The sequence below is a fragment of the Mus caroli genome, chromosome 4 (genome assembly GCF_900094665.2).
Source record: "Mus caroli chromosome 4, CAROLI_EIJ_v1.1, whole genome shotgun sequence".
Classification (NCBI taxonomy): Eukaryota; Metazoa; Chordata; class Mammalia; order Rodentia; family Muridae; genus Mus; species Mus caroli.
In genome coordinates, this window is record NC_034573.1 from 52,370,053 (window position 1) to 52,382,406 (window position 12,354).

The following is a 12,354-nucleotide window of genomic DNA, read 5'->3' on the forward strand; positions in this document are numbered from 1 at the left end:
CCACCACCACCACCACCACCACCACCACCACCACCACCACCCCGCAAGGATTTTTAAAACTTTATACTTATTATTGGGCATGTGTGTGTGTGCTCATGACACATGAGTATGGATGCATGCATGCATAGCAGCACACATATGGAGGTCAGGAGACAACTCAGTGGAGCCAGCTCTCTCCTTCCCCTTGCACCTTTATATCAGGTCCAGTGCCTGAACTCAGGTCGTCAGGCAGATACAGCTTGCTCCTTTACCATGTAGTCATCTCCCCAGCTCTCCATAGTTTTAATAAAGCATTTGCAATCTATATATCGGAAATACTTCTAATTCATTTTATAAATCTAGCCTATCCTGAATATAGTTAGACATTCGGAGTTCAGAAAAAGAAAAACAAAAACCTCCTAATCAAACTCAGGTATAAAAGACAGAGGCAAAATTCTCTCTAAATGTTATCAAATCAGGGACTGGGGTATAGCTCAGTGGTCGAGCCTGTGCCAAGCATGTACTAGACCCTGGGTTCAATTACCAGCCTTACCCCCAAAACTACTAAATCAGTCCCAAGGGTGTATGGAATGCTAAAATGGCTCCGGAAAACAAATGCCATTCATTGTCTGTAAAGTCAGCACAACAAAAGCTGGAGGAAGATTCAAGATCCAGCTGCTTTCTCACCTATGTATTTACGTACGTAAATCTTTCCTACAACCTCACTCAAGTTCAAGCTCCTCTTAGTAATAAAGACCAACCCTTGGCTATTGGATATAGCCCAAGATTCAACTCTATTCCCCTTCCTTTGTCCCTCTAAATTGAGCAAGAGAATACTTAGTAAAAATACCACTACTGCTACTATTACTGCTACTACTACTAGTAGTAATCATAATAGTAGCAGCAACAATAACAACAACAATAGAAAAATAGTGCTAGTACTCAGCAGTCTAGCTGGCCCACTCCCGACCTGTCCTGTAGTTATCAGTCAACACTGGTCAGCTCATCTTTACTATTCTCTTCTCCTCATTGTGCCCTCCCAGCCTCTAACTTCTAAGCTAGTCGCAGTAAGCTGACTGCACACCCCTTGAGTCCAGAGAACCCTCTGCAGGCGCTGCTGTTCTCAGCGCACACTGAGTCTTGCAGAGGCATGACTAGAGGGAGACACTTACCTTGAGCTTAGCTATCTGGCCCACAACAGAGCCCACTGCTCCTGCTGCTGCGCTGACCATCACGGTTTCTCCACCCTTCAAGCCACAGATGTCAAGCAGGCCAAAGTAGGCAGTGAGGCTAAGGAAAGAACATAAGGATGTGTGAGAGTGCTCTCCCTCTCTCTCCCTAGTCCCCTCCTTCTCCCCCTCCCTGTCCTTTCTTTTCCCACAACCCCTCCCCCCCTGCCCTCTCCCTCCCCCTTCCCATTTCCCCCCTCCCTCTCCTCCTCTTTTGCTATGTAGCCCAACCTTTTAAATTACAACCTTCCTTCCATTTCACAAGTGCTGGGAAAACATATATTACATACCAACACAATTTCACAGATACACACACACACACACACAACCTCTCTCTACAACCTAAGTGTCACATTTTCTGGCTCTGTTATACCAGTGTCAACCAGCATCTCCTTTCACAATCTACCTCCATGGGATCTTTAGAGTCAGCTTTCACAAGACACACTGACCTAAGGAACAAAACCTCGCTTCCTCTTAGAAACAAAACAGAGGTAAGATAGAAAGGTCCACAACAACAACAACAAAAGAAGTCCTAGGCAGAATTTATTAAGCTGCTTTAGCCTAAGGGGAACTTAAAGAACCAACAATTTAGAAAAGAAAATATTAATTTGGACTCCCTACCCCCTTCCTCTTTTTTTTCTGGTACAGATTTCACTGTGTAGCCCATGTTGGCTTGGCCTGGAACATGCTATGTAGACCAGGCTGGCCTCAAACTCAGAGATCTATTGGCAAAGTGATTAAATCATGAGGGCTCTGCTGTAATCAAAGCATTAATTGCATGGATTCATAATATGATGGCATTGGTAGGAGGCAGGGACCAGTTGGAGGAAGCGGATCACTGTCAGCAATGCCCTAGAAAGATGCATCTCATCTCTGGCTCCTTGCTGTGTTTCTCTTCTTCCTGAATGCCAAAGGATAGGCAAGTCTGCCCCATCACGACCCTGGCACCATGACCATCCCCCTTGCCGTCCATCAAAGCAACAGTATGAACTGAAGCCTCTGGAAACCACGACCAAGCAGAAATCTTCCCTCCATTAACATTTCTGCTCCTGGGCACTTCTCCCAGAAAGAAGCAGCTGACACAGGATGACAGTGAGATCATGTGGTGTCTATCTTTCTGTACCTGACTTACTACACTTATGTCTTCCAGGTTCATCTACAATATCATAAATGCCAAGACTTCCTTCCTTTTAAGGGTTATACAGTATTCTTTTATATATAACGTTTTCTGTATTTATCCACTAACTCAGTTTGAGCTCCTTCCTTTCTTCATTCTACCATTTCCCTCTCATCAGTCTTTGCCTCACATCTCTCCTTGTTGGACATTCTGACAAACAAAACCCACCCAGGACACTTACCCTGGCATGCCAACTGTCCCCAAAGCCAAAGACAGTGGTAACTTGTCCGGCCACTCTGCAGGCAGCTTTGTCAGTCCATTCCCATCAGAAATGGAATGTGATGTCCAACCTAATAAAGCCGTTACAATCGTTCCTTTTGGGAAGGCTGAGTTTTTACTTTCCACGACTCTGAAAGATAAAAGTACAATAAGACATGTGATACCTTTTCCCATTCCTGGGAGTCAGGAGTCTGTGTGGGGAATGCTCACAAGAGGGTGCTGAGGTTAAGAGTCCATGACTGAGATCCTGGGGTATCTCCCCTTAATTCTTAGCCATTGTGAGAGCCTTCAGAGGAGAACGTTAACAACGGGTCCAGCATCTATCCCCGTCCCTGCTCACATCCCTTCTTTTGAGCAAGGGTCCTTTATCCTTTGGATCCAGGTGCCTCTGTCCCCTATCCTCTGCCAACACAAGTATGTGTTCATTTCCTTGATTAGCATGAAACATAAAACTTTACAGAAGAAAGGCTGCTGATAGGTAAAGCAGGTAGGAAGGACACTTTGCAGTGGAAAAGAAAAATTAACATAAAAGTTAAGCCACTGAGAATTTTTAATTAAAAAAAAAACTATAAAGGTGACAGAAGCCATCTAGGAAAGGCTATGGCAAGCAAGTGAGTTTCCTGGATAGCCCACTATTTTGCATGGCTACCATGGGTACACTCTGGACAGACATAGCCTCAGAAACTTCATCCCAGGATTGCTTCTTGCTGCTGATAGGCCTTTCCTGCCACTATTACATAGCCTAATGATTCTTGGACATCAGCCCACCCTATTGTGTAAATTTCCTGAAGATCAACATGAAGATGAACTTTCACAAATTAATGCTGTTTAAATAAATTAATGGCTTTATCGCATTCCTAATTTGATTCAAATAATTTTAGAAAGAAAATTTTGGGAGACAGTTTTAGTTGTTTGAAAGATGTAATAAAATTAGAATCAAGAAAAGAATAGTAAGTAAGGCTGCGTAATAAGGAATACAATGAGCTTTATCAATTGCACTAAGAAGGAAAATAGGCTTGGGACAAATTTGTGATCAAGGAAAGACATTCATTCTAAGTCAGGTTCAAAAATGAGGCCACAGATGATCAAGGAAAAACATTAATTCTAAGTCAAGCCCGAGGATGGGACCACAGGTGTGCACTATGCTAAAGCAAGGCCATGTGAAACTGTTGCTTTGAACTTAAAATGAGCTTACAAAATGAAGCACTGCTTTGAACTTACTATCAACATCCTTCGGTAACTCCCTTTTGTGTAACATTTTATCTATGAGACAATTTTATAAAGAACTTTTGTCTAAGAAGGTAAAAAATGGGCTGAGAGAAAAAATAAAGTGTGGCTATTTGGGTTCTATGTGTCTGTCTGTCTCTATATATGTGCATACATACATATGTATGTATATGTGTATAAGTATGCATGTACACTTGTGAAATTGATGAAACAGGAGGTTGGTTCCGATCAGTGTGTGTGTGCGTGTGTGTGTGTGTGTGAGAGAGAGAGAGAGAGAGAGAGAGAGAGAGAGAGAGAGAGACTTTCTTCATTTCGTTTCTTTTCTCTCTGCCTCATGAAGAGTTAGTGAACACCAAGCCTCTCACTTGGCCAATGAGGGGCCCTTGAGCCACAGAGAAAAGCCCAAGTAACTAAGCCCCCCCCCCCTTTAATCCCCTGCTGCTATCAGCAGATGTTAAATCCCCAGAGCCAACAGCTTTTGGTCCCGATCCTGACTCTATACCCCTTTCACTGCCTTCCTCTGGAAACTGGATGCCGGGCTTGCTTTCAGCATAAAAGAAAATTCAATACCTCTTTTTCATCATTTTGGAAGATTTCTTAAGCAAATGAGAGGATACCTGAAAGCCACAATTACAAATGTCTTTAATTTTAAGCTGTGATTAGACACCAGAGAAAGGCAAAGAACCGAATATTTGTCACACTAACAGCCCTGGCACAGAAGCAGTCTCTGCAAACCAGTCAAGCAGAGGGAAAGTACTACAGACATTTCTGTGCAAAGGACACACGCGTAACTCATAAGATAAAGTGGACAAAGAACTCACAAGAAAACTAACATCGCAAGTAACAAAAGCAAGGCCAACTAAACTAAGCTGAAGGTTCCCCGCCCCCCATCCCTATCCCGTTCATCTCAGATCACCAAGTCCAATGGCCAAGGAGGGGCACAAGGATCAAGCAAACAGATTCCTTGATACTGCTCAAGGAAGCAAATACCCATGCCATTTTTTTTTGAAGAGTAATTTGTCAACATCTTTTCAGCATAAAAATATCTATCTCAGGCCAGTAAGACTGCACAGCGGATAAAAGGGCTTGCTCCACAAGCCAGGGAACCTGACTTGAATCCCAGATCCCAGTTAGAAAGAGAGAAAGAACTGACTCCTGGAAGCTGTCCTGATCTCAATTTGTGCACCATGGTCCTTGCATGCCTGCACCCCACCAGCACACAGTAATAAATAAGGTAGCTCACAATTAAAAACATACATACAATCTTTGTGTAGAATTTGTATGTTGGGGAATACAATATAAAGCATTCTTGTCTAAGGGGCCAAATAACACACACACACACACACACACACACACACACACACAGACAGAGAGAGACAGAGTCAGAGACAGAGACAGAGACAGAGAGAAAGAGACAGAGAGAGATGCAAGCTTCATTAGGAATTACTAGTAGTAGAAAACTTTGAATATAGCTGTTATCAGTAGTAGGTTTAGTTAAATGAAGAATGTAATGGAGTAATCTCTAGCTTTTAACAAATACAGATGGCATATTTATGCACTGACAACAAACAATGTATGACTTACTGAGAGGAAAAGCCAGTTTGCTGGCAAGCATATCAAAAATACATAAATGTCTGTACTTAACAGGGTTTGAAATAATGCATTAACAACTGACTCAGAGGGAAACCTTTCCATTCCCAAATTTCAATGTATTTGATTTTCACAATAATCATGAATAAATATATAGGACTTTATTTATATCACTAAAAGTAAGGATGGCAGAGAGGCTGAAAGGACAGTTCTACATCTACCATAGTTTGTGTTGTCAACTCGTCTGGTTGAGAGCCACCTAGGAGATGAGTAGGTGCGCACCTCGGGATATGTCCTATAAGGGGGGTTAACTAATATGGGAACTTCCTTGAATATAGGCAGCATAGGCTGCCACAGGCTGTGAGCTTAGAATAAAAAAGCAGAGAATGAAAGCAAGTTAGCATGGTGCTCTCACTCTGTCTTCTATATATACATATCCATATCTACCATCTATATATCATCTCTACCTAACATCCATATCTATCACCTGTGGTCTCCCTTCCCCCACCCTGGAACCTGCTTGCTCAAGGGTGGAGTTTCCTGCTCATTCATTCTGCCACGCCCACTGCTGGACCCTGTCGCTTTGCTGCTTGGAGGCACACACGTGTTCGTCCTGCTACTGGACCCCGAGTTACTTGGCGGGAAATTGGGTTCCCTCCCCCTTCCTTTATAACTGAATGTTGGAATTAGTAAAGGGGGGCCTTGAACATGAAATCGTCTTGGCCTCATTCTTTCTCCCGCCCCGTCTAGCTTCCTCTCTTTTCAGCTCGAACTGCCATCCTCAGTTGAACCGTTCGCGTTGAGGACTGCGGGTCGGGCCGCAACAATCACCTATATCTATATCCATCTACATCTTTCATCTATTTCCATATCCATATCTATCATATCCTTCTTTGTCTTCCTGTCTGCCTGGAGCCAGGAAGACTCTGCGACAGGCTCCTGCTGCCATGATCCTTCTCAGTTCAGGCTCAGAATCAACAAGGCAAGAGCCACATACTGAGTCCTAGGAAACTATGAGCCCAACAAGCTATTCCTCCCTTAGGTCATTTCGCTTGGAGTCCTTGGTCAGGGCCACATCACTCTTCGTTCTCGCCCAGTGAACCACACAGCCACAAAGGTTGGGGAGGGAGCAGCATCGAGCAGCAGGTAGACAGAGGCAGGCAGGCCCAGCAGGCAGGAACCAGAGGCGCTGCTTATCCACACAGCAGGACTTGTGTAAATACCAATTACACAATTGCACAAATTACCTGGCCACTTGCTCGCCCATCATCCTGTCGCCCTCCTTCAGTTTTTTGGCTGCAACTCTGAAAAAAACAAAAACAAAAACAAAAACAAAATCCATCCTTAGTGTTCGAGACCAGCTGGAAGAAAACAACTTGAGTATCAAGCCAGTGGCAAACGGTTGGGACACTGTGTACAGAAACAGCACCCAAGCTGCCTGGGTGGCACAACCGTGTGAGAGACGGTGGGAAGTGTTTCTGCCTCGGACCCAAAAGTACACATTCTACGAATGAATGTGAGAGTCCCACCACTGTGTTTGCTTGGAGGTGAGTGTCTGTCAATGGCATACAGCACAAACTAGTGCTACCCCAACATCAACCAACCCCAAAAGGATGGTAATTACCATTTGGTTTCATTCAGTGGAGTCTCCGGATGACTAGTCTTAACTCGTGGTCTTTCTGCCTCAGCTTCTCAAGGTTCTAGCCACCCCGCCCATTTGCTAGTTAACACGGTTAAATGGTATTTTTTCAACCAAGAGTTGAATCTTTGCCAACAAGCTATGAGGGAAAAAAAAAAAACTATATGATCGATTGATTGACTGATTGATTGATTGGCTGTATGACTCACTTAGGTTAAAAAAAATTGCTGAAGCACCATTGAAGGGCATTTATTCCCTTCCTGACCTTCAGTGTTTTCTGAATCATGAGTTTGAGTCAACTCTGGACCACATAATTAAAAAAAAAAAAAACCCAAAAAACAAAAACAAAAAAATACTGGTAAATAGAAGACGAGAAGAGCTGGTTTTAGTCTTAGTAACTTCTGCTCAATGATTGCAGTGGTAAATGGCAGGGGTGGGGGTTGGCTCCCCCCACTTCCCCCACATCAATTATGGAAGCAACTTCTCTGTGCAGAGCTGACCTTGCCTACAGAAGATAAGCAGCCATGAGTCTCATCAACTGATACAGTACGGGGGAAAAACAGGGAAGCCTGGTGTTTTACTCAAGGCCAGTCTTAAAAGATGAGCTGCGGTGCTTCAAAACATGGACTGACATACAACCTAAGAAGCTGGGGAGGGGACAGTACCTCATGTAAGGATCCACAGAGAGGAACAGGGCTTCCAGCAGGACCTCTACAAAACAAAGCATTCCAGACGTAGTTACAGACCTGGTGGCTACAATATTCTGGCATTCTGAATAACCGGGCCTACTCTTTCTGCTTAGGGGCAGAAGGTACCATTCGTAATTAAACCTACCATGCTGCCAATGGATTCCAGAGCCTTGTGCATGTGAGAGAAAGGCTCTTACCATGAGCTTCACGTCCAGCTCCCCACCCGTGCTTTCTACTGACGATAAGAAGGGCTTTCCCATTCGGCTCAGCCCAGATGATGATGGTGACAATGATAACGCTACTTGTATTATTTTAGATGGAGCCATTTGTTTGCTGTTTTCAACTATTGGCCCATCCTATTTAAGGTCAAGGTGAGTAACTTACCCAAGGCCACACTAGTAACCACCTTAGGACAGTGTTCATGTAGTATCTTAATTGGCTTTCTACTGCTATGATAAAGACCATGATCAAAACTAACTTGGGAAAGGAAGGGTTTGTGTCCCCTTACACACCACATTATAAAGGGACATCAGGCTAGGGACTCCAGGAAGGAACCTGCTTCAACAGGAGTTGAAGCAGAGGCCATAAAGGAACTCTTACTGGCTTACTTTCATGACTTACTCAGTCCTCTCCAGGGATGGCACTGCCTATAGTGAGCTGAGCCCTCCTCTATGATCCATTCTTCAAGAATGTTCTGGAGAAATGTCTAAGACTTGCCTACAGGCAATTTGACAAAGCTGTTTTCCTTGGCTGAGGTTCCCCTTCCCAGATAACTCTAGCTCATGTTAACGTGACAAAAAAATTAACCAGGACACATAGTATTTTATTACCTACCTCAAGGAATACCAAAGAAGATGGGCCTTTGTTAGAGTGACTTTCAACTGTGTATTTTCTGAAACTCTGGATCCAAGTTTTGGCCACTGCACCTTAAACTTGGACAGTGACTCTGGCATGAACAGCACCTGCATCCTGTTCTCAAAGGCTTGCTTACTGTGGCACCCCACAGACAGCCCTCATAGTCTGGGCTCTGGCCAGGCACAACTCGCTGTCACCATCAGACTCTCGGGGACACAGGAGACTTCCTCCTCTGTCAAAGCCATGAAGGATAAAGTACCTTCATCAAAGAAACTTCCTACCTGGGGACGGGGCACGATGACATTAAAGCTTCAAAGAAAGAAAAAAAAACCTAAAAAGGTTTATGTGGCAGATTGCAAAATGGACACGGATACCTCCCACCACTGTGTTCTGGCCTTCCAGTCAAGAAATCTTCTGTGGGTTGTGGATGTAGCCCAGTGGTTACCTCAGATCATGAAGAGGAGGAGGTAGCATAAATAAATAAATAAACAAGCAAACAAACAAATAAATAAATAAAAACAAAAAAGAAAGAAAAAGAAAAAAGGAATTTGCCAGCCTTTGAATCTGGACAACTTACTTAGACCTATGGGATTTTTAAGAAACGTACTATAAGTAGAAGCTTGAAAAGTTCTCAAACTTTTGAGTTTGCCAACCCCAGGCTGTTCTAGATCTACCATAGGACCACACTACAGGGAAAGAACCCAATTTGGCTGAGCCTCCCAGGAACTGCAGCCTGAGCCCAGCAGGAAGCCTGCTATCCTTAGAATGACAATGAGACTTTTATACTAGCCAAACTGCTAACACAGAGAACTGTAAACTAATTTAAAAAAACTGTTGTCTGAAGTCAAATGGCGGGACGCTCTTCTGCAGCAGATGCAAACTGTTGCAGCCCCTGCTAAGATCTCCCTTACCTCCATTATTTAAGGGTGGGAGCTCAGCCGTCTTCAACTCGAAGTTACCGTCCGTAGGGAAGCCTTCGAAGTGCTTCTTCAGGGTCCAGCTCTTGGCCTGCACCATCCTGGTATACCTAGAACATGGTAAACGTGGACTCAATGACCATCTTAGAGCCCCTGGGCATAGCACTGAAGCTGGGAAACACAGCCCTATTATCATTTAGCATATTATCATTCTACTACATTCATTTAGAACTTTCTGGCATTATGCTAAGCACTTCACGTGTCTGATCTCATTTTATTCCCATGATTTTCCTGTCAAGACTCAGGTGTATAGATGCGGAAACAGGCTAAAACAAACACTCAAAGCAAAGAAAAATGTAACCTGGAAAATTCTGTCCGGGCCATGCTGGAATTTCTCTAGAACATTAAACAACTAATGGACGTGCAAAGTCCTGCAGTTCCTCACCTCTCCTGCTGTGAATCTTCAGGAAAGCCTCAAATACAGAGAACCAAAGACAGGTTTGTTTTGTCCTTTTCCTACAGAAGCATGGACTTCATAGCCACTAGGGGGCGCAGCGGCTCCATCTAATTTTCTCTGGTTTTGGCTCCAAGGCAGAAATCAATTACTTGGTTTCATCTTGCCTCCAGGCAAAACCAACAGATAAACAAAGGTGCCGGTGCTTTCAAGGGTTAGAAACTCAGAGCAACCCATCATCACGTGGGACTCCAGTGAATCCTTCAGATAAGCAATCAAGGCTAACCAGTTAGTTCACCCTGGACATAGGGTGGGGAGCCAATCCAAAGCCCTGCCCTTCCTATTGGCTTGTAGCTGTTTGCAACGTGGGTTCTCGAAACCCAGCCTGGCCTTAGTGATCTTACAATCCGAGCTTCATGAGAACCATTATGTGGTCCTGATAATCGGAACCGAACCCTATACAAGTGATCTTAACGTCTGAGTCATCTCTCCAGCCTCCATGTCACCTGTCCTGCAAAGTAAGATTTTTTAAATTGACAAATTAAAACTTACCTTGATAGGACACAGTGTCTGCAATGTAGAGTGCCTAACACACCCATCGTCTTCTTTAGCTTCTATTTTTATGAGAAATAATCTGCTTGGTTTGAACTATCATTATTATTATTATTGTTATATATCATTATTGTTTAAAGAGCCACACTCATGTTTCTGTATCCTTTCACAAATACTTTAAGCCCTCTCAGCCTCTAATAACTATCACTTCACCCCATATTCATGAGTTCAACTTGTTTTTCTTTTTCTTAGATTTTTGTTTTGTTTTCTTTTTGGTTTGGTTTAGTTTTTCTGAGACAGGGTTTTTCTGTATAGCCCTGGCTGCCCTGGAACTCACTCTGTAGACCAGGCTGGCCGCGAACTCAGAAATCCGCCTGCCTCTGCCTCCCAAGTGCTGGGATTAAAGGATGTGCCACCACTGCCCGGCTCAACTTGTTTTTCTGATTACAGCTCCTGTCTGTGTAGCCAAGGCTAGCCTTGAACTCACTATAGCAGAAGCTGTCTTGGAACCTTCCATCCTCTTGCTTCTACATGCCAAGATAACAGGCATGCTCGCTCAGGTTTAATCTAGTTTACTGTTATTACTAGTTCGTGTGTACATGATGCAGGTGTGTGGGTGAGGGCGCTTGCGTGTCACTAAGAGCCTGAAGCGACTTCAGGAGTGGGTTCCCGCCTTCCACCCGTGGTTTCACGGATCGAACTCAAGTCATAGGACTTGTGTGATAAGCACTTTCACACGCGGAGACATCTATTTCACAGGCGGGTTTCCCTTTTGTTTTAACAATACATAATTTCGTCTCTTTTTCCAAAACGGCAGCGCCTGGTCCTTCTGAACTCGCCACAAGTCTAGTAGGCCCCCCTTGCAAAGGGTCTTCTCGGTACGTGGCCTGCTTTGCAAGTGTAGCTCTTACTGCGCATGCGCAAATCCCCACCCCTGTCTTCTCATTTGAATCAGTTTAGCAATCATGCAAACTCCGTGGTCCAGGCCTTCCTGGATGCAGGCAGTCGCGCTGCATGCACCCACAACGGGACAGGCAGGCCGACTTTGCCCTATTCCTAGTGTGGGTCTCAATCTCTCCAAGGACGGGCAGGACCGCGAGACGACCCCGGCCTCCCTAACTTCCTAAGTGCAGAACCCAGGGGTCGCCGAGTACCGGTGGGGTGAGGTGTGGCGGGGTCGGGGTGCCTGCCGCGCTCACTTGCTCAACCCGGCTCTAGATGCTCTGCGGGGAGAAAGAGGGGTTGGAGGAGGGAAGAGAGAAAAGGAGAGGACTCAAATATAGTAGTGTAGAGTCTACTTACACAAGCTCACAGAAACTCCTTCCCGGGAGACCGCTCTGAATGCTTCGCAAAGCGCCCAGGACTTGACTTATACTGGGCGGTCGGTGAGGGCGGGGCTTCTCCAGGGAGGGGCAACTTCTGGAAGCTTTGGAGCTTCTGCCCACACACAGCAGGGAAGGGACATTGGGAGGTGTGTGTGTGTGTGTGTGTGTGTGTGTGTGTGTGTGTGTGTTTAAATATTTTTTTTCTTTTTTGCTTAAGTACACAATTTATGTTCGCATCAGAAGCAAAGAAAACAAGAAACTACCACCCAGTTAATTCAGGAAAAATCCTACCACCTCTGGCCAGCATTAGTTAAGCCAACTGCTGCTGCTGGATACTTCCTGTCACCAGGCCGGTGCTAGGTTCTCTGAAACCTTAACAAAAAAGGTGTGCAGTCATGGCATCTAAAACTATATTTCGTAAAGAATAAGGTGAATTAAAATGTAGTTGTGGCAGTGGTGAGATGGAGTCTGCATTGCTTGCTTCCAGCAGCCTGGTGTCCCC

General features: G+C 44.6%; 1 protein-coding gene across 1 annotated transcript in view; it reads right to left on the minus strand.

The window, feature by feature from the left end:
• The window catches only part of Ptgr1 (prostaglandin reductase 1), a 21,582-nt gene extending 9,675 nt beyond the window's left edge, over window positions 1–11,907 (minus strand). Inside the window, exons 1-6 of the mRNA XM_021161028.2 lie at window positions 11,830–11,907; window positions 9,516–9,631; window positions 7,726–7,771; window positions 6,669–6,725; window positions 2,567–2,734; window positions 1,152–1,269 (exon numbers count right to left, since the gene is read on the minus strand). Coding sequence (XP_021016687.1) covers window positions 1,152–1,269; window positions 2,567–2,734; window positions 6,669–6,725; window positions 7,726–7,771; window positions 9,516–9,621 — 495 coding nt within the window. The 5' untranslated portion in view covers window positions 9,622–9,631; window positions 11,830–11,907. The remainder of the gene's footprint in view (window positions 1–1,151; window positions 1,270–2,566; window positions 2,735–6,668; window positions 6,726–7,725; window positions 7,772–9,515; window positions 9,632–11,829) is intronic.
• Between the last annotated feature and the right edge of the window lie 447 nt (window positions 11,908–12,354).